The sequence below is a fragment of the Salvelinus fontinalis genome, unplaced genomic scaffold, assembly GCF_029448725.1.
Source record: "Salvelinus fontinalis isolate EN_2023a unplaced genomic scaffold, ASM2944872v1 scaffold_1738, whole genome shotgun sequence".
Classification (NCBI taxonomy): domain Eukaryota; kingdom Metazoa; phylum Chordata; class Actinopteri; order Salmoniformes; family Salmonidae; genus Salvelinus; species Salvelinus fontinalis.
The window spans coordinates 1-22,500 of NW_026601947.1; the positions used below are offsets into that span (position 1 = coordinate 1).

A 22,500-nucleotide genomic window follows, 5' to 3' on the forward strand; every position below is an offset into this window, starting at 1 on the left:
ATACTAGAGACATCAATAAGCTAAGGAGAGAGACCAAGGAGCTAGGGGGTGAGAAATGAAACTAGAGACATCAATAAGCTAAGGAGAGAGACCAAGGAGCTAGGGAGTGAGAAATGAAACTAGACGTCAATAAGCTAAGGAGAGAGACCAAGGAGCTAGGGTGTGAGAAATGAAACTAGAGACGTCAATAAGCTAAGGAGAGAGACCAAGGAGCTAGGGGGTGAGAAATGAAACTAGAGACGTCAATAAGCTAAGGAGAGAGACCAAGGAGCTAGGGTGTGAGAAATGAAACTAGAGACGTTAATAAGCTAAGGAGAGAGACCAAGGAGCTAGGGGGTGAGAAATGAAACTAGAGACATCAATATTCTAAGGAGAGAGACCAAGGAGCTAGGGGGTGAGAAATGAAACTAGAGACATCAATAAGCTAAGGAGAGAGACCAAGGAGCTAGGGGGTGAGAAATGATACTAGAGACGTCAATAAGATAAGGAGAGAGACCAAGGAGCTAGGGTGTGTGAGAAATGAAACTAGAGACGTCAATAAGCTAGGGAGAGAGACCAAGGAGCTAGGGGGAGAGAAATGAAACTAGAGACGTCAATAAGCTAAGGAGAGAGACCAAGGAGCTAGGGGGAGAGAAATTAAACTAGAGACATCAATAAGCTAAGGAGAGAGACCAAGGAGCTAGGGTGTGAGAAATGAAACTAGACGTCAATAAGATAAGGAGAGAGACCAAGGAGCTAGGGGGTGAGAAATGAAACTAGACGTCAATAAGCTAAGGATGGAGACCAAGGAGCTAGGGGGTGAGAAATGAAACTAGAGACATCAATAAGCTAAGGAGAGAGACCAAGGAGCTAGGGGGTGAAAAATGAAACTAGAGACATCAATAAGCTAAGGAGAGAGACCAAGGAGCTAGGGGGTGAGAAATTAAACTAGACGTCAATAAGCTAAGGAGAGAGACCAAGGAGCTAGGGGGTGAGAAATGAAACCAGACGTCAATAAGCTAAGGAGAGAAGGGGGTGAGAAATGAAACTAGAGACATCAATAAGCTAAGGAGAGAGACCAAGGAGCTAGGGGGTGAGAAATTAAACTAGAGACATCAATAAGCTAAGGAGGGAGACCAAGGAGCTAGGGGGTGAGAAATGAAACTAGACGTCAATAAGCTAAGGAGGGAGACCAAGGAGCTAGGGGGTGAGAAATTAAACTAGAGACATCAATAAGGTAAGGAGAGAGACCAAGGAGCTAGGGGGTGAGAAATGAAACTAGACGTCAATAAGCTAAGGAGAGAGACCAAGGAGCTAGGGGGTGAGAAATGAAACTAGAGACATCAATAAGCTAAGGAGAGAGACCAAGGAGCTAGGGGGTGAGAAATGAAACTAGAGACATCAATAAGCTAAGGAGAGAGACCAAGGAGCTAGGGGGTGAGAAATGAAACTAGAGACGTCAATAAGCTAAGGAGAGAGACCAAGGAGCTAGGGGGAGAGAAATTAAACTAGAGACGTCAATAAGCTAAGGAGAGAGACCAAGGAGCTAGGGGATGAGAAATGAAACGAGACGTCAATAAGCTAAGGAGAGAGACCAAGGAGCTAGGGGGTGAGAAATGAAACTAGAGACATCAATAAGCTAAGGAGAGAGACCAAGGAGCTAGGGGGTGAGAAATGAAACTAGAGACATCAATAAGATAAGGAGAGAGACCAAGGAGCTAGGGGGTGAGAAATGAAACTAGAGACATCAATAAGATAAGGAGAGAGACCAAGGAGCTAGGGGGTGAGAAATGATACTAGAGACGTTAATAAGCTAAGGAGAGAGAGCAAGGAGCTAGGGGGAGAGAAATGAAACTAGAGACATCAATAAGCTAAGGAGAGAGACCAAGGAGCTAGGGGGTGAGAAATGAAACTAGAGACATCAATAAGATAAGGAGAGAGACCAAGGAGCTAGGGGGTGAGAAATGATACTAGAGACATCAATAAGATAAGGAGAGAGACCAAGGAGCTAGGGGGTGAGAAATGAAACTAGAGACATCAATAAGATAAGGAGAGAGACCAAGGAGCTAGGGGGTGAGAAATGATACTAGAGACATCAATAAGATAAGGAGAGAGACCAAGGAGCTAGGGGGTGAGAAATGAAACTAGAGACATCAATAAGCTAAGGAGAGAGACCAAGGAGCTAGGGGGTGAGAAATGAAACTAGACGTCAATAAGCTAAGGAGAGAGACCAAGGAGCTAGGGTGTGTGAGAAATGAAACTAGACGTCAATAAGCTAAGGAGAGAGACCAAGGAGCTAGGGGGTGTGAGAAATGAAACTAGAGACGTCAATAAGCTAAGGAGAGAGACCAAGGAGCTAGGGTGTGTGAGAAATGAAACTAGAGACGTCAATAAGCTAAGGAGAGAGACCAAGGAGCTAGGGGGTGAGAAATGAAACTAAACGTCAATAAGATAAGGAGAGAGACCAAGGAGCTAGGGTGTGTGAGAAATGAAACTAGAGACGTCAATAAGCTAAGGAGAGAGACCAAGGAGCTAGGGGGAGAGAAATGAAACTAGAGACGTCAATAAGCTAAGGAGTGAGACCAAGGAGCTAGGGGGTGAGAAATGAAACTAGACGTCAATAAGCTAAGGAGAGAGACCAAGGAGCTAGGGGGTGAGAAATGAAACTAGAGACATCAATAAGCTAAGGAGAGAGACCAAGGAGCTAGGGTGTGTGAGAAATGAAACTAGACGTCAATAAGCTAAGGAGAGAAACCAAGGAGCTAGGGGGAGAGAAATGAAACTAGAGACGTCAATAAGCTAAGGAGAGAGACCAAGGAGCTAGGGGGTGAGAAATGAAACTAGACGTCAATAAGCTAAGGAGAGAGACCAAGGAGCTAGGGGGGGGGGGGGAAATGAAACTAGAGACATCAATAAGCTAAGGAGAGAGACCAAGGAGCTAGGGGGTGAGAAATGATACTAGAGACATCAATAAGCTAAGGAGAGAGACCAAGGAGCTAGGGGGTGAGAAATGAAACTAGACGTCAATAAGCTAAGGAGAGAGACCAAGGAGCTAGGGGTTGAGAAATGAAACTAGACGTCAATAAGCTAAGGAGAGAGACCAAGGAGCTAGGGAGTGACAGAAATGAAACTAGACGTCAATAAGCTAAGGAGAGAGACCAAGGAGCTAGGGGGTGAGAAATGAAACTAGAGACATCAATAAGAGAAGGAGAGAGACCAAGGAGCTAGGGAGTGAGAAATGAAACTAGACGTCAATAAGCTAAGGAGAGAGACCAAGGAGCTAGGGGGTGAGAAATGAAACTAGAGACATCAATAAGAGAAGGAGAGAGACCAAGGAGCTAGGGAGTGAGAAATGAAACTAGACGTCAATAAGCTAAGGAGAGAGACCAAGGAGCTAGGGAGTGAGAAATGAAACTAGACGTCAATAAGCTAAGGAGAGAGACCAAGGAGCTAGGGAGTGAGAAATGAAACTAGACGTCAATAAGCTAAGGAGAGAGACCAAGGAGCTAGGGGGTGAGAAATGAAACTAGAGACGTCAATAAGCTAAGGAGAGAGACCAAGGAGCTAGGGGGAGACAGAAATGATACCAGAGACATCAATAAGCTAAGGAGAGAGACCAAGGAGCTAGGGGGGGAGAAATGAAACTAGACGTCAATAAGATAAGGAGAGAGACCAAGGAGCTAGGGGGTGAGAAATGAAACTAGAGACGTCAATAAGCTAAGGAGAGAGACCAAGGAGCTAGGGGGTGAGAAATGAAACTAGACGTCAATACGCTAAGGAGGGAGACCAAGGAGCTAGGGTGTGAGAAATGAAACTAGACGTCAATAAGATAAGGAGAGAGACCAAGGAGCTAGGGGGTGAGAAATGAAACTAGAGACGTCAATAAGCTAAGGAGAGAGACCAAGGAGCTAGGGGAGACAGAAATGAAGCTAGACGTCAATAAGATAAGGAGAGAGACCAAGGAGCTAGGGGAGACAGAAATGAAGCTAGACGTCAATTAGCTAAGGAGAGAGATCAAGGAGCTAGGGGGTGAGAAATGAAACTAGACGTCAATAAGATAAGGAGAGAGACCAAGGAGCTAGGGGGAGTGAGAAATTAAACTTAGAGACGTCAAATTAAATCAAATTTTATTAGTCACATACACATGGTTAGCAGATGTTAATGCGAGTGTAGTGAAATGCTTGTGCTTCTAGTTCCGACAATGCAGTAATAACCAACGAGTATTCTAACAATTTAACAGCAACTACCTTTTACACACAAGCGTAAAGGAATGAATAAGAATATGTACATATAAATATATGGATGAGTGATGACTGAACGGCAAGTAGATGGTATAGAGTACGGTATATACCTATGAGATGAGTAATGTAGGGTATATAAACATAAAGTGGCATAGTTTAAAAGTGGCATAGTTTAAAGTGGCTAGTGATACATTACATCAAGATGGCAAGATGCAGTAGATGGTATAGAGTACAGTATATACATATGAGATGAGTAATGTAGGGTATGTAAACATAAAGTGGCATAGTTTAAAGTGGCTAGTGATACATTACATCAAGATGCAGTAGATGATATAGAGTACAGTATATACATATACATATGAGATGAGTAATGTAGGGTATGTAAACATTATTAAAGTGGCATTGTTTAAAGTGGCTAGTGGTCCATGTATTACATAAAGATGGCAAGATGCAGTAGATGGTATAGAGTACAGTATATACATATGAGATGAGTAATGTAGGGTATGTAAACATTATATAAAGTGGCATTGTTTAAAGTGACTAGTGATACATTTATTACATCAATTTTAATTATTAAAGTGGCTAGAGATTTGAGTCAGTATGTTGGCAGCAGCCACTCAATGTTAGTGATGGCTGTTTAACAGCCTGATGGCCTTGAGAAGCTGTTTTTCAGTCTCTCGGTCCCTGCTTTGATGCACCTGTACTGACCTCGCCTTCTGGATGATAGAGGGGTGAACAGGCAGTAGCTCGGGTGGTTGTTGTCCTTGATGATCTTTTATGGCCTTCCTGTAACATCGGGTGGTGTAGGTGTCCTGGAGGGCAGGTAGTTTGCCCCCGGTGATGCGTTGTGCAGACCTCACTACCCTCTGGAGAGCCTTACGGTTGTGGGCGGAGCAGTTGCCGTACCAGGCGGTGATACAGCCTGACAGAATGCTCTCGATGGTGCATCTGTAAAAGTTTGTGAGTGTTTTTGGTGACGAGCTGATTTTCTTCAGCCTCCTGGGGTTGAAGAGGCGCTGCTGCGCCTTCTTCACAACGCTGTCTGTGTGGGTGGACCAATTCAGTTTGTCCGTGATGTTTACGCCGAGGAACTTAAAACTTTCCACCTTCTCCACTACTGTCCCGTCGATGTGGATAGGCGGGTGCTCCCTCTGCTGTTTCCTGAAGTCCACGATCATCTCCTTTGTTTTGTTGACGTCGGGTGTGAGGTTATTTTCCTGACACCACACTCTGAGTGCCCCTCACCTCCTCCCTGTAGGCCGTCTCGTCGTTGTTGGTAATCAAGCCGACCACTGTAGTGTCATCCGCAAACTTGATGATTGAGTTGGGAGGCGTGCATGGCCACGCAGTCGTGGGTGAACAGGGAGTACAGGAGAGGGCTGATAACGCACCCTTGTGGGGCCCCAGTGTTGAGGATCAGCGAAGTGGAGATGTTGTTTTCTACCTTCAATAAGCTGAGGAGAGAGACCAAGGAGCTAGGGAGAGAGACCAAGGAGCTAGGGAGAGAGACCAAGGAGCTAAGGAGAGAGACCAAGGAGCTAGGGAGAGAGACCAAGGAGCTAGGGAGAGACACCAAGGAGCTAGGGAGAGAGACCAAGGAGCTAGGGAGAGAGACCAAGGAGCTAAGGAGAGAGACCAAGGAGCTAGGGAGAGAGATCAAGGAGCTAGGGAGAGAGACCAAGGAGCTAGGGAGAGAGACCAAGGAGCTAGGGAGAGAGACCAAGGAGCTAGGGAGAGACACCAAGGAGCTAGGGAGAGAGACCAAGGAGCTAAGGAGAGAGACCAAGGAGCTAGGGAGAGAGACCAAGGAGCTAGGGAGAGACACCAAGGAGCTAGGGAGAGAGACCAAGGAGCTAAGGAGAGAGACCAAGGAGCTAGGGAGAGAGACCAAGGAGCTAGGGAGAGAGACCAAGGAGCTAAGGAGAGAGACCAAGGAGCTAGGGAGAGACACCAAGGAGCTAGGGAGAGAGACCAAGGAGCTAGGGAGAGAGACCAAGGAGCTAGGGAGAGAGACCAAGGAGCTAGGGAGAGAGACCAAGGAGCTAGGGAGAGAGACCAAGGAGCTAGGGAGAGAGACCAAGGAGCTAGGGAGAGAGACCAAGGAGCTAAGGAGAGAGACCAAGGAGCTAGGGAGAGAGACAGACATCTAGATATAGTTTATTTGTGGTGTGGTTTTTTATAAACCCTTCGGCTTCCAACCACCTGTACACTGTTTTTAATTTACTTGTTTTTAATCTGTATTGTTGTCTATCACTTATTTTCTTTGTTGCAAATAAATTAAACTTTAAATGAAACCTAAATCTAGACGAGCAAGGGAGAGGCAGAACGTTAAAGAGGAGGGAGAGAGAAGGCCATTACGGAAGTGCCGGATATAGTAAAAGCTTGAATTTTCCTTAAGTTTTCCTATTCATTCTCTATGGTAAGTCTCATCACTACGGGTGTAATATATTCCTGGCCACTGGTTGGTTTTGTGGCGCTGTTCTACTCCCCGTAGACCTTTTTTTTTCTTCTTTTTTTAGAAAAGGACATTTTCAGGTCTGTCTATATACAATAACGTTAGTTACCTCACAGAGCAAGGAGCGACCAACCGTCACTGAAGACTCACATCTCCGTTATTTAACGGTAGGTATTAAAGACTGATCGGGCATTTCTCCCATCTGGAAATTACAACTTACAACACAACTGTAATTATTTTTCTTTCATTTTTTTGCGGGGGGGGGGGGGGGGGGGGGGGGGGGGGTCCAAGATAGCTAGCTACAAAGCTAAACGGCTAGCTAGCTAACAGTTAACAGCTAACAGCCTCTCTAGAGCCCTCAATCCTCATCATGGTTCCAGTTACTGAAGGTCGTTCTGTCCAGAGACCGCTGGGTTGAGAAACACCTGTATTAACCAACAAGAGGGGGCATGTCTCAATAGACTCATAGAAGATGCCTTGTAGGGATGAATCTCCATAGGGACATGTCTCAATACTCTACCGGGAGGCAGGAAGCCTAGTGGTTAGAGCGTTGGGCCAGTCACCGGAAGATTGCTAGATCGAATCCCCTCATTGTAAATAAGAATTTGTTCTTAACTGACTTGCCTAGTTAAATACAAAAAACTTCTGTCTCCTTCAAGGGGTGCATTCCAACAGACTAGTTCTGTCTCCTAGAGGTACATCTCAATAGACTAGTTCTGTCTCCTAGGGGTGCATCTCAATAGACTAGCTTGGTCTCCTAGGGGTGCATCTCAATAGTCTAGTTCTGTCTCCTAGGGGTGCATCTCAATAGACTAGCTTGGTCTCCTAGGGGTGCATCTCAATAGTCTAGCTTGGTCTCCTAGGGGTGCATCTCAATAGACTAGCTTGGTCCCCTAGGGGTGCATCTCAATAGACTAGCTTGGTCTCCTAGGGGTGCATCTCAATAGACTAGCTTGGTCTCCTAGGGGTGCATCTCAATAGTCTAGTTTGGTCTCCTAGGGGTGCATCTCAAAAGACTAGCTTGGTCTCCTAGGGGTGCATCTCAATAGACTAGCTTGGTCTCCTAGGGGTGCATCTCAATAGACTAGCTTGGTCTCCTAGGGGTGCATCTCAATAGTCTAGTTTGGTCTCCTAGGGGTGCATCTCAAAAGACTAGCTTGGTCTCCTAGGGGTGCATCTCAATAGACTAGCTTGGTCTCCTAGGGGTGCATCTCAATAGACTAGCTTGGTCTCCTAGGGGTGCATCTCAATAGTCTAGCTTGGTCTCCTAGGGGTGCATCTCAATAGACTAGCTTGGTCTCCTAGGGGTGCATCTCAATAGACTAGCTTGGTCCCCTAGGGGTGCATCTCAATAGACTAGCTTGGTCTCCTAGGGGTGCATCTCAATAGACTAGCTTGGTCTCCTTGGGGTGCATCTCAATAGACTAGCTTGGTCTCCTAGGGGTGCATCTCAATAGACTAGCTTGGTCTCCTAGGGGTGCATCTCAATAGACTAGCTTGGTCTCCTAGGGGTACATCTCAATAGACTAGCTTGGTCTCCTAGGGGTGCATCTCAATAGTCTAGTTTGGTCTCCTAGGGGTGCATCTCAATAGACTAGCTTGGTCTCCTAGGGGTGCATCTCAATAGACTAGTTCTGTCTCCTAGGGGTGCATCTCAATAGTCTAGTTCTGTCTCCTAGGGGTGCATCTCAATAGTCTAGCTTGGTCTCCTAGGGGTTCATCTCAATAGACTAGCTTGGTCTCCTAGGGGTGCATCTCAATAGACTAGCTTGGTCTCCTTGGGGTGCATCTCAATAGACTAGCTTGGTCTCCTAGGGGTGCATCTCAATAGACTAGCTTGGTCTCCTAGGGGTGCATCTCAGTAGACTAGCTTTGTCTCCTAGGGGTGCATCTCATTAGACTAGCTTGGTCTCCTAGGGGTGCATCTCAGTAGACTAGCTTTGTCTCCTAGGGGTGCATCTCAATAGACTAGCTTGGTCTCCTAGGGGTGCATCTCAATAGACTAGCTTGGTCTCCTATGGGTGCATCTCAATAGACTAGCTTGGTCTCCTAGGGGTGCATCTCAATAGTCTAGTATTGCATTCTTGAAGGTGTGCATATATGTGTAATTTATATATACAGTACCAGTCTAAAGTTTGGACACACCTACTCACTCAAGTGTTTTCCTTCATTTTTACTATTTTCTACATTGTAGAATAATAGTGAAGACATCAAAACTATGAAATAACACATATGGAATCATGTAGTAACCAAAAAATGTGAAAAAAATCAAAATCAATTTTATATTTGAGATTCTTCAAAGTAGACACCCTTTGCCTTGATGACAGCTTTGCACACTCTTGGCATTCTCTCAACCAACTACACCTGGAATGCTTTTCCAACAGTCTTGAATCTGCTGAATTGGAGAATCGCTTCTTGAAATCGTGGCTACAGCGTTCAGGTCCTGAAAGATGCCGGTATAAGGGCTGGATTACTTGACAGAGAGAACTTGTTGCGAAGGGGGAGTGCCTCATGATACATCAGAGTATATTTTGTTACAAAATACAGCACTGAAGCAGAGAACATTAAAATAATCATTAAAAATAATTGGGGAATCATCCAAAGTGATACGCTACTACGCCAAGTCTTTCCTGAGCCACCAGTCATAAGCTTTAAGAGATGTCCTACCCTAAATGACAAATTAGTCCACAGTTATCTTCCGGGTGACTCTCAAAAAAAAAACGTGGCTTGACCACAAACCCGGGGGCTCTTTTAAATGTAACCAGTGCAACCATTGCAGTAATATTGCACAGAAGAAGTATTTTGTTGACACAGCTTCCAAAATGGAGCATTACGTCAAGCATTTCATTAACTGCAAAACCACTCATGTCATCTATAGATTGAAATGTCCACAGTGCAAGGTGTTCTACATTGGACGGACAAAGAGACGCCTTCAAGACCGCTTAGCGGAACACAAGTACGCCATACGGGTAGGCAATGAAGACTACCCCATGGCAAGGCACTACAAGTCCTTACACCATGGTAACCCTGCCTCCCTACAAGCTATGGGTATTGATCATGTTCCGGCCTCTATTAGAAAAGAGGACCATCTCAAACAGTTAAACCAAAGGGAAAGTTTTGGGATTTACAAACTACAGGCCACTAAGTACCCTGGTTTAAATGAAGATATGGATTTACAAACTACAGGCCACTAAGTACCCTGGTTTAAATGAAGATATGGATTTACAAACTACAGGCCACTAAGTACCCTGGTTTAAATGAAGATATGGATTTACAAACTACAGGCCACTAAATACCCTGGTTTAAATGAAGATATGGATTTACAAACTACAGGCCACTAAATACCCTGGTTTAAATGGAGATATGGATTTACAAACTACAGGCCACTAAGTACCCTGGTTTAAATGAAGATATGGATTTACAAACTACAGGCCACTAAATACCCTGGTTTAAATGAAGATATGGATTTACAAACTACAGGCCACTAAATACCCTGGTTTAAATGAAGATATGGATTTACAAACTACAGGCCACTAAATACCCTGGTTTAAATGGAGATATGGATTTACAAACTACAGGCCACTAAGTACCCTGGTTTAAATGAAGATATGGATTTACAAACTACAGGCCACTAAGTACCCTGATTTAAATGAAGATATGGATTTACAAACTACAGGCCACTAAGTACCCTGGTTTAAATGAAGATATGGATTTACAAACTACAGGCCACTAAGTACCCTGGTTTAAATGAAGATATGGATTTACAAACTACAGGCCACTAAGTACCCTGGTTTAAATGAAGATATGGATTTACAAACTACAGGCCACTAAGTACCCTGGTTTAAATGAAGATATGGATTTACAAACTACAGGCCACTAAGTACCCTGGTTTAAATGAAGACATGGATTTACAAACTACAGGCCACTAAGTACCCTGGTTTAAATGAAGATATGGATTTACAAACTACAGGCCACTAACTACCCTGGTTTAAATGAAGATATGGATTTACAAACTACAGGCCACTAAATACCCTGGTTTAAATGAATACATGGATTTACAAACTACAGGCCACTAAGTACCCTGGTTTAAATGAAGACATGGATTTACAAACTACAGGCCACTAAATACCCTGGTTTAAATGAAGATATGGATTTACAAACTACAGGCCGCTAAGTACCCTGGTTTAAATGAAGACATGGATTTACAAACTACAGGCCACTAAGTACCCTGGTTTAAATGAAGACATGGATTTACAAACTACAGGCCACTAAGTACCCTGGTTTAAATGAAGACATGGATTTACAAACTACAGGCCACTAAGTACCCTGGTTTAAATGAAGATATGGATTTACAAACTACAGGCCACTAAGTACCCTGGTTTAAATGAAGATATGGATTTACAAACTACAGGCCACTAAGTACCCTGGTTTAAATGAAGACATGGATTTACAAACTACAGGCCACTAAGTACCCTGGTTTAAATGAAGGTATGGATTTACAAACTACAGGCCACTAAGTACCCTGGTTTAAATGAAGACATGGATTTACAAACTACAGGCCACTAAGTACCCTGGTTTAAATGAAGATATGGATTTACAAACTACAGGCCACTAAGTACCCTGGTTTAAATGAAGATATGGATTTACAAACTACAGGCCACTAAGTACCCAGTTTAAATGAAGATATGGATTTACAAACTACAGGCCACTAAGTACCCAGTTTAAATGAAGATATGGATTTACAAACTACAGGCCACTGAATACCCTGGTTTAAATGGAGATATGGATTTACAAACTACAGGCCACTGAATACCCTGGTTTAAATGAAGATATGGATTTACAAACTACAGGCCACTAAATACCCTGGTTTAAATGAAGATATGGATTTACAAACTACAGGCCACTAAATACCCTGGTTTAAATGAAGATATGGATTTACAAACTACAGGCCACTAAATACCCTGGTTTAAATGAAGGTATGGATTTACAAACTACAGGCCACTAAGTACCCTGGTTTAAATGAAGATACGGATTTACAAACTACAGGCCACTAAATACCCTGGTTTAAATGAAGATATGGATTTACAAACTACAGGTCACTAAGTACCCTGGTTTAAATGAAGATATGGATTTACAAACTACAGGTCACTAAGTACCCTGGTTTAAATGGAGATATGGAAGTCTCACCCTTCCTGTAGGGTCGTGATTGGTCCATTTGCTGCCATCTAGTGGACATTTTGCTCAATTGCCCTCAGCTATGTTTAGACTGTTGTTCATGTGCTGTGTTCTAGTGGACTATGGAATATATTGATATCTTATTCTTGACACTTCTCCCAGTCGTATTTAAGGTTAAAACTACCTTTTAGTGTTCTGATACTTCTAGCTTGGAGTTGTATGTTTATGATAACATAGCTACAGTATTTCGCTTTTTAATGTGTATAGTATTAGGTGTGTCCAATCAATTTGATAACCACTCCCTCTTCCAATTAGGGCTAATTGGAAAAGCTGTTTAAAAGAGGACATTGTATTCTCTTTCTTTTTTTTTTGGTACTCCCTGACAAAGGCCATGCAGCCGAAACGCGTTGCTTTTTTAAAAACTTTGTTTCTGTTGAACATGCCATAATAATAAAGGCATTTTAATTAATTATATAAAGAGTGCCTTGGTCCTCCTTTCTTTTTGATGACCAATTTACCCCTTTTACCAAAATGTACTATGGTGGACCTTAGTAGCGCTTCCCTTCCTACTAGCCTTGAAGGAGTTCCCACATATGCTGAGCGCTTGTTGGCTGCTTTTCCTTCACTCTGTGGTTCAACTCATCCCAAACCATCTTAATTGGGTTGAGGTCGAGTGATTGTGGAGGCCAGGTCATCTGATGCAGCACTCCATCACTCTCCTTCTTGGTCAAATAGCCCTGACACAGCCTGGAGGTGTGTAAGGGTGGTTTCTCTGCAGCAATTCAACCATGAAGGCCTGATTTCACGTAGTCTCCTCTGAACAGTTGATGTTGAGATGTGTCTGTTACTGGAACTCTGTGAAGCATTTATTTGGGCTGCAATCTGAGGCTGGTAACTCTAATGCAGCAGAGGTAACTCTGGGTCTTCCTTTCCTGTGGCGGTCCTTATGAGAACCAGTTTCATCATAGCGCTTGATGGTTTTTGCGACTGCACTTGAAGAAACTTTAAAAGTTCTTGACATTTTCCGGATTGACTGACCTTCATGTCGTTTCTCTTTGCTTATTTGAGCTGTTCTTGACATAATATGGACTTGGTCTTTTACCAAATAGGGCTATCTTCTGTCACAACACAACTGATTGGCTCAAACACATCGAGGAAAGAAATTCCACAAATTAACTTTTAACAAGGCACACCCGTTAATTGAAATGCATTCCAGGTGACTACCTCATGAAGTTTGGTTGAGAGAATGTCAAGAGGTATGCAAAGTTGTCATCAAGGCTACTTTGAAGAATCTCAAATATATCTTGATTTGTTTAACACTTTTTTGGTTACTACATGATTCCATATGTGTTATTTCATAGTTTTTATGTCTTCATTATTATTCTACAATGTAGAAATAGTAAAAATAAATAAAAACCCTGGAATGAGTCGGTGTGTCCAAACTTGACTGGTACTGTAAATACCCACTAATTGATCGTTTTAACAACAATATCTTACCCATGCAGATCAAGAGACTGTATTTCAACCGTAAACACAGAGAGAAACCACGTCACACCACAATACCATAAACACAGACGTCGTTTATCAGTGAATATCTTTACAACAACAACAACAACAACAGAAAAACAGAACTATTTTGCCGTCCTCTGATCCATCGGTTGGTCGCGGCGGTTTAGACGAGATAGGTGCCGTATCCCATGAGCACTAGAAAACTACTGCATCTTTATATACTACAAGGTACATATTTACATGACACACACACACACACAGTCATCATTCAGACCTTTCCAAATCCACAGCGCTAACATGATATAGGGTAATCCCAAAGGGGACCCTATTCCCTACATAGTGCACTACTTTTGACCAGGGCCTATAGGACTCTGGTCAAAAGTAGTGCACTATATAGGGTCCCCTTTGGGATGCACACCTAAGTTTATAAAGGGTTCAAGAGGAGAGCCAGGTTTTTGTCTCAGCTCACTCCGTTGATAAAGACCAGGTAGGTGGTCGTCACACAGTTTAGGGGTTTGTTCTTCAGCGGGTGAGAGAAGAGGTTTGTTGGGCTGGGAGGGGGGGTTGGTTGTCTCAGAGGTTAGGGGTCACTTCCTGGCTTTGCCCTTGCCTTTGCCCTTTCCCTTCCCAGAATCCCCGGCTGTTGTCTTGTCCTTCTTGGGCTCCTTGGAGGGCTTGGCCTTCTTCTGATGTGGAAAGGCGAGGGGAGGGAGAAACAGGGGGGAGAGGAGAGGGAGGGAGAAACAGGGGGGAGAGGAGAGGGAGGGAGAAACAGGGGGGAGAGGAGAGGGAGGGAGAAACAGGGGGGAGAGGAGAGGGAGGGAGAAACAGGGGGGAGAGGAGAGGGAGGGAGAAACAGGGGGGAGAGGAGAGGGAGGGAGAAACAGGGGGGAGAGGAGAGGGAGGGAGAAACAGGGGGGAGAGGAGAGGGAGGGAGAAACAGGGGGGAGAGGAGAGGAGAGGGAGGGAGAAACAGGGGGGAGAGGAGAGGAGAGGGAGGGAGAAACAGGGGGGAGAGGAGAGGAGAGGGAGGGAGAAACAGGGGGGAGAGGAGAGGAGAGGGAGGGAGAAACAGGGGGGAGAGGAGAGGAGAGGGAGGGAGAAACAGGGGGGAGAGGGGAGGAGAGGGAGGGAGAAACAGGGGGGAGAGGAGAGGAGAGGGAGGGAGAAACAGGGGGGAGAGGAGAGGAGAGGGAGTGAGAAACAGGGGGGAGAGGAGAGGAGAGGGAGGGAGAAACAGGGGGGAGAGGAGCGGGAGGGAGAAACAGGGAGGAGAGGGAGGGAGAGACAGGGAGGGAGAAACAGGGGGAGAGGAGAGGGGAGGGAGAAACAGAAAAGTTATTATCCAGTGCTATATTCAGGTCAAGGAATGGATTGTCTGTCTGTCTGAACGAGAATATGTGTATATACACGCGTGTGTGTGTGTGTGTGTGTGTGTGTGTGTGTGTGTGTACACAGTATGTACAGGTAACTGCCAAAATAATGGAAACACCAAAAATAATGGAAACACCAAAAATAATGGAAACACCAAAAATAATGGAAACACCAAAATAATGGAAACACCAACATATAGTGTGTTAACAGGTCGTTGTGTTAACAGGTCGTTGGGTCACCACCAACCAGAACAGCTCCAATGCACTTCGACATGGATTCTAGAAGTGTCTGAAACTCTATTGGAAGGATGTGACCTCATTCTACCACCAGAAAAGTCCATGTTTTTGGTAAAGACGCTGCCTCAGGCGCCGCTCCAGAATCTCCCATAAGTATTAAACTGGGTTGAGATCTGGTGACTGAGACGACCAGGGCATACGGTTTACATGGGTTTCATCTTCCTCAAACACCATTCAGTGACCACTGGTGTCCTGTGGGATGGGGGGGTAATGGGGGGGGCGTTGTTATCCTGGAAGAGACCACTGGTGTCCTGTGGGATGGGGGGGGCGTTGTTATCCTGGAAGAGACCACTGGTGTCCTGTGGGATGGGGGGGGGGGGTTGTTATCCTGGAAGAGACCACTGGTGTCCTGTGGGATGGGGGGGGGCGTTGTTATCCTGGAAGAGACCACTGGTGTCCTGTGGGATGGGGGGGGGGGGGGGCGTTGTTATCCTGGAAGAGACCACTGGTGTCCTGTGGGATGGGGGGGCATTGTTATCCTGGAAGAGACCACTGGTGTCCTCTGGGATGGGGGGGTTGTTATCCTGGAAGAGACCACTGGTGTCCTGTGGGATGGGGGGGCGTTGTTATCCTGGAAGAGACCACTGGTGTCCTGTGGGATGGGGGGGCATTGTTATCCTGGAAGAGACCACTGGTGTCCTGTGGGATGGGGGGGTGTTAATATCCTGGAAGAGACCACTGGTGTCCTGTGGGATGGGGGGGCGTTGTTATCCTGGAAGAGACCACTGGTGTCCTGTGGGATAGGGGGGGCGTTGTTATCCTGGAAGAGACCACTGGTGTCCTGTGGGATGGGGGGGCGTTGTTATCCTGGAAGAGACCACTGGTGTCCTGTGGGATGGGGGGGGGGGGCGTTGTTATCCTGGAAGAGACCACTGGTGTCCTGTGGGATGGGGGGGCGTTGTTATCCTGGAAGAGACCACTGGTGTCCTCTGGGATGGGTGGGTGGGGGGGGGGCGTTGTTATCCTGGAAGAGACCACTGGTGTCCTGTGGGATGGGGGGGCGCTGTTATCCTGGAAGAGACCACTGGTGTCCTGTGGGATGGGGGGGGGGGGGGGTGGGGGCGTTGTTATCCTGGAAGAGACCACTGGTGTCCTGTGGGATGGGGGGGGGCGTTGTTATCCTGGAAGAGACCACTGGTGTCCTGTGGGATGGGGGGGGGGGGGGCGTTGTTATCCTGGAAGAGACCACTGGTGTCCTGTGGGATGGGGGGGCATTGTTATCCTGGAAGAGACCACTGGTGTCCTCTGGGATGGGGGGGTTGTTATCCTGGAAGAGACCACTGGTGTCCTGTGGGATGGGGGGGCGTTGTTATCCTGGAAGAGACCACTGGTGTCCTGTGGGATGGGGGGGCATTGTTATCCTGGAAGAGACCACTGGTGTCCTGTGGGATGGGGGGGTGTTAATATCCTGGAAGAGACCACTGGTGTCCTGTGGGATGGGGGGGCGTTGTTATCCTGGAAGAGACCACTGGTGTCCTGTGGGATAGGGGGGGCGTTGTTATCCTGGAAGAGACCACTGGTGTCCTGTGGGATGGGGGGGCGTTGTTATCCTGGAAGAGACCACTGGTGTCCTCTGGGATGGGTGGGTGGGGGGGGGGCGTTGTTATCCTGGAAGAGACCACTGGTGTCCTGTGGGATGGGGGGGCGCTGTTATCCTGGAAGAGACCACTGGTGTCCTGTGGGATGGGGGGGGGGGGGGGTGGGGGCGTTGTTATCCTGGAAGAGACCACTGGTGTCCTGTGGGATGGGGGGGGGGGGGGGGGGGGGGCGTTGTTATCCTGGAAGAGACCACTGGTGTCCTGTGGGATGCGGGGGGGGGTTTGGGGGGGGGGCGTTGTTATCCTGGAAGAGACCACTGGTGTCCTGTGGGATGGGGGGGGGGGGGGGGGGGGGGGGCGTTGTTATCCTGGAAGAGACCACTGGTGTCCTGTGGGATGGGGGGGTGTTGTTATCCTGGAAGAGACCACTGGTGTCCTCTGGGATGGGGGGGTTGTTATCCTGGAAGAGACCACTGGTGTCCTGTGGGATGGGGGGGCGTTGTTAACCTGGAAGAGACCACTGGTGTCCTGTGGGATGGGTGGGTGGGGGGGGGCGTTGTTATCCTGGAAGAGACCACTGGTGTCCTGTGGGATGGGTGTGTGGGGGGGGGCGTTGTTATCCTGGAAGAGACCACTGGTGTCCTGTGGGATGGGGGGGCATTGTTATCCTGGAAGAGACCACTGGTGTCCTCTGGGATGGGGGGGTTGTTATCCTGGAAGAGACCACTGGTGTCCTGTGGGATGGGGGGGCGTTGTTAACCTGGAAGAGACCACTGGTGTCCTGTGGGATGGGGGGGTGTTGTTATCCTGGAAGAGACCACTGGTGTCCTGTGGGATGGGGGGGCATTGTTATCCTGGAAGAGACCACTGGTGTCCTCTGGGATGGGGGGGTTGTTATCCTGGAAGAGACCACTGGTGTCCTGTGGGATGGGTGGGTGGGGGGGGGCGTTGTTATCCTGGAAGAGACCACTGGTGTCCTGTGGGATAGGGGGGCGTTGTTATCCTGGAAGAGACCACTGGTGTCCTGTGGGATAGGGGGGCGTTGTTATCCTGGAAGAGACCACTGGTGTCCTGTGGGATAGGGGGGCGTTGTTATCCTGGAAGAGACCACTCCCATCTGGATAGAAATGATTCTCCATTGGTTGAAGGTGATCACTCAGAATGTCTGTGTATTTCTTGGCGTTTTCTTGCCCTCTAAAGGCTTGGTGGACCTAAACCACGTCAGGTAAATCCACCCAGCACATCATCACAGAGCTGCCAGAACCAATTGATGTACTTATCGAGAGAACATCCCTGGTCATCCCTACGGCCTCTGATCTGGAGGACTCACTAAACAGAGAACATCCCTGGTCATCCCTACTGCCTCTGATCTGGAGGACTCACTAAACAGAGAACATCCCTGGTCATCCCTACTGCCTCTGATCTGGCGGACTCACTAAACAGAGAACATCCCTGGTCATCCCTACTGCCTCTGATCTGGAGGACTCACTAAACAGAGAACATCCCTGGTCATCCCTACTGCCTCTGATCTGGAGGACTCACTAAACAGAGAACATCCCTGGTCATCCCTACTGCCTCTGATCTGGAGGACTCACTAAACAGAGAACATCCCTGGTCATCCCTACTGCCTCTGATCTGGAGGACTCACTAAACAGAGAACATCCCTGGTCATCCCTACTGCCTCTGATCTGGTGGACTCACTAAACAGAGAACATCCCTGGTCATCCCTACTGCCTCTGATCTGGAGGACTCACTAAACAGAGAACATCCCTGGTCATCCCTATGGCCCCCATATGCTTCATTTGCAAATGATGTCTGAGTGTAACCCTGGCTATCCATATATTTAAAAAGAAACATGAAAATAGTGCCGCCTGGTTTGTTTAATATAAGAAATGTGAAATGATTTTATTAAGTATATATTAGCAAATACATTTACCTTTGATACTTAAGTATATATATAAAACCCAATACTTTTTTTTTTTTTACTTTTAAGCAAGTAGTATTTTGCTGGGTGACTTTTACTTTTATTTGAGTCATTTTCTATTAAAAGGTATCTTTACTTTTACTCCAATATGACAATAGGTTACTTTTCCCACCACTGGGTGTATGTGCAGCCCCAGACAATTACATGGGCACCCTTGAACTTTTCTTAAAGGAGAAGTGCACTTCCTGATTTGGCCTAATTTTTCACCAATGCTCATTATGAAACGCTAGTGGCTGAAGGCAAACGAGAGTTGTCTTGGGCGTGTGGTTTGATGTGGGTGTTTTTGGGGTGTGTCTTCGTTCGTCCAATCACAACAAACAAGGGCTAACATAAAGTAGAGAGGAAGGGGTGAATAGAAAGTCAAGCCATCCCCAACCTTGTGTTTAACCAAGCTGACAGCAGCTAGCTAGCATAGCATAGCCCCATCCTTGTGTTTAGCCAAGCTGACAGCAGCTAGCTAGCATAGCATAGCCCCATCCTTGTGTTTAGCCAAGCTGACAGCAGCTAGCTAGCATAGCATAGCATAGCCCCATCCTTGTGTTTAGCCAAGCTGACAGCAGCTAGCTAGCATAGCATAGCATAGCCCCATCCTTGTGTTTAGCCAAGCTGACAGCAGCTAGCTAGCATAGCATAGCCCCATCCTTGTGTTTAGCCAAGCTGACAGCAGCTAGCTAGCATAGCATAGCATAGCCCCATCCTTGTGTTTAGCCAAGCTGACAGCAGCTAGCTAGCATAGCATAGCCCCATCCTTGTGTTTAGCCAAGCTGACAGCAGCTAGCTAGCATAGCATAGCATAGCCCCATCCTTGTGTTTAACCAAGCTGACAGCAGCTAGCTAGCATAGCTTGTCCCTGACCTTGTGTTTAACCAAGCTGACAGCAGCTAGCTAGCATAGCTTGTCCCTGACCTTGTGTTTAGCCAAGCTGACAGCAGCTAGCTAGCATAGCTTGGTCCTGACCTTGTGTTTAGCCAAGCTGACAGCAGCTAGCTAGCATAGCATAGCATAGCCCCATCCTTGTGTTTAACCAAGCTGACAGCAGCTAGCTAGCATAGCTTGGTCCTGACCTTGTGTTTAACCAAGCTGACAGCAGCTAGCTAGCATAGCTTGTCCCTGACCTTGTGTTTAACCAAGCTGACAGCAGCTAGCTAGCATAGCTTGTCCCTGACCTTGTGTTTAACCAAGCTGACAGCAGCTAGCTAGCATAGCCCTGACCTTGTGTTTAGCCAAGCTGACAGCAGCTAGCTAGCATAGCTTGTCCCTGACCTTGTGTTTAGCCAAGCTGACAGCAGCTAGCTAGCATAGCTTGGTCCTGACCTTGTGTTTAGCCAAGCTGACAGCAGCTAGCTAGCATAGCTTGGTCCTGACCTTGTGTTTAGCCAAGCTGACAGCAGCTAGCTAGCATAGCCCTGACCTTGTGTTTAACCAAGCTGACAGCAGCTAGCTAGCATAGCTTGGTCCTAAAATTATGTTAAACTACGCTAGCATAGCATGCAAATCAAACTGGCCCAGTCTTTTCCAGATAACACAGTGCTACCACGTGTTAATAGGTAAAAGGGGGACATGAATTGTTGACATGATTGTAATCCCAAACCAAACCCTCAAGTTAATCAAGACAGTCACTTAACCAAACTCGGACGAGATTGACTTTATGACCAAAATTATCCTATTTACACTTTCTAGTAGATTTTGACACACTAGAATGAATGTTTCTGACTCATATCGATGCCACAATAGGTCGTTTAAAACCACCAGAGAAGATGGTTCTATGGGGCAGCCGACCATTAAATAATTTAACATTTCTTCTCCAGTAATTTGAAAAATAAAAATTGTAAACTATTTCAGAAAAGTGGGGGTGAATTTATAATTGGGACCGTCTAGAAGTGTGTTCCTCCTTACTTTGATCATGGCGTCAGCTGCAACACCTTCTTCCTCCTCCTCTTCCTCAGGCTGTTCCTCTTGCCCCTCTCCTCCCAGTTCTGCCTCCACTCCCCCGCCACGACGGCCCTTCTTGATTGGTTGGAGGGAGTAGGGTGTCAGGTGGGACTCCCGGTTATAGGCCCTCGTGAACGCTGACTTCACCTATTATTACAATCACAGATTAGAATAACACCATTATTACAATCACAGATTAGATTAACACCATTATTACAATCAGAATAACACCATGATTACAATCACAGATTAGATTAACACCATTATTACAATCACAGATTAGAGTAACACCATTATTACAATCAGATTAACACCATTATTACAATCACAGATTAGATTAACACCATTATTACAATCACAGATTAGAATAACACCATTATTACAATCACAGATTAGAGTAACGCCATTATTACAATCACAGATGAGATTAACACCATTATTACAATCACAGATTAGATTAACACCATTATTACAATCAGATTAACACCATTATTACAATCAGATTAACACCATGATTACAATCACAGATTAGATTAACACCATGATTACAATCACAGATTAGAATAACACCATTATTACAATCACAGATGAGATTAACACCATTATTACAATCAGATTAACACCATTATTACAATCACAGATGAGATTAACACCATTATTACAATCACAGATGAGATTAACACCATTATTACAATCACAGATTAGATTAACACCATTATTACAATCACAGATTAGATTAACACCATTATTACAATCACAGATTAGATTGACACCATTATTACAATCACAGATGAGATTAACACCATGATTACAATCACAGATGAGATTAACACCATTATTACAATCACAGATTAGATTAACACCATTATTACAATCAGATTAACACCATTATTACAATCAGATTAACACCATTATTACAATCACAGATTAGAGTAACACCATTATTACAATCAGATTAACACCATTATTACAATCACAGATTAGATTAACACCATTATTACAATCACAGATTAGAATAACACCATTATTACAATCACAGATGAGATTAACACCATTATTACAATCAGATTAACACCATTATTACAATCACAGATTAGATTAACACCATTATTACAATCACAGATTAGATTGACACCATTATTACAATCAGATTAACACCATTATTACAATCACAGATGAGATTAACACCATTATTACAATCACAGATGAGATTAACACCATGATTACAATCACAGATGAGATTAACACCATTATTACAATCACAGATTATATTAACACCATTATTACAATCAGATTAACACCATTATTACAATCACAGATTAGATTAACACCATTATTACAATCACAGATTAGAATAACACCATTATTACAATCACATATGAGATTAACACCATTATTACAATCAGATTAACACCATTATTACAATCACAGATGAGATTAACACCATTATTACAATCACAGATTAGATTAACACCATTATTACAATCAGATTAACACCATCATTACAATCACAGATTAGATTAACACCATTATTACAATCACAGATTAGAATAACACCATTATTACAATCACATATGAGATTAACACCATTATTACAATCACAGATTAGATTAACACCATTATTACAATCAGATTAACACCATTATTACAATCACATATGAGATTAACACCATTATTACAATCAGATTAACACCATTATTACAATCACAGATGAGATTAACACCATTATTACAATCACAGATTAGAGTAACACCATTATTACAATCACAGATTAGATTAACACCATTATTACAATCACAGATTAGAATAACACCATTATTACAATCACAGATTAGAATAACACCATGATTACAATCACAGATTAGAATAACACCATTATTACAATCACAGATTAGATTAACACCATCATTAACATCCCAGGGGTCACGCTCCCACCCCTCCCCCTGTTCCCTCTGACCTTGGGGTCTAGTTTAGCGTAGGGGTCAGGCTGGCCCCCCCAGAGGCTGATCTCCATGAG

General features: G+C 45.1%; 1 protein-coding gene across 1 annotated transcript in view; it reads right to left on the minus strand.

Moving 5' to 3' along the window:
- Nucleotides 1-13,410: 13,410 nt before the first annotated feature.
- LOC129849847 (replication factor C subunit 1-like) overlaps nt 13,411-22,500 on the minus strand; it is a 10,967-nt gene continuing 1,877 nt past the window's right edge. The window contains exons 3-5 of the mRNA XM_055916586.1: nt 22,441-22,500; nt 20,448-20,630; nt 13,411-14,045 (exon numbers count right to left, since the gene is read on the minus strand). The exon at nt 22,441-22,500 is cut by the window's right edge and continues 154 nt beyond it. Coding sequence (XP_055772561.1) covers nt 13,947-14,045; nt 20,448-20,630; nt 22,441-22,500 — 342 coding nt within the window. The 3' untranslated portion in view covers nt 13,411-13,946. The remainder of the gene's footprint in view (nt 14,046-20,447; nt 20,631-22,440) is intronic.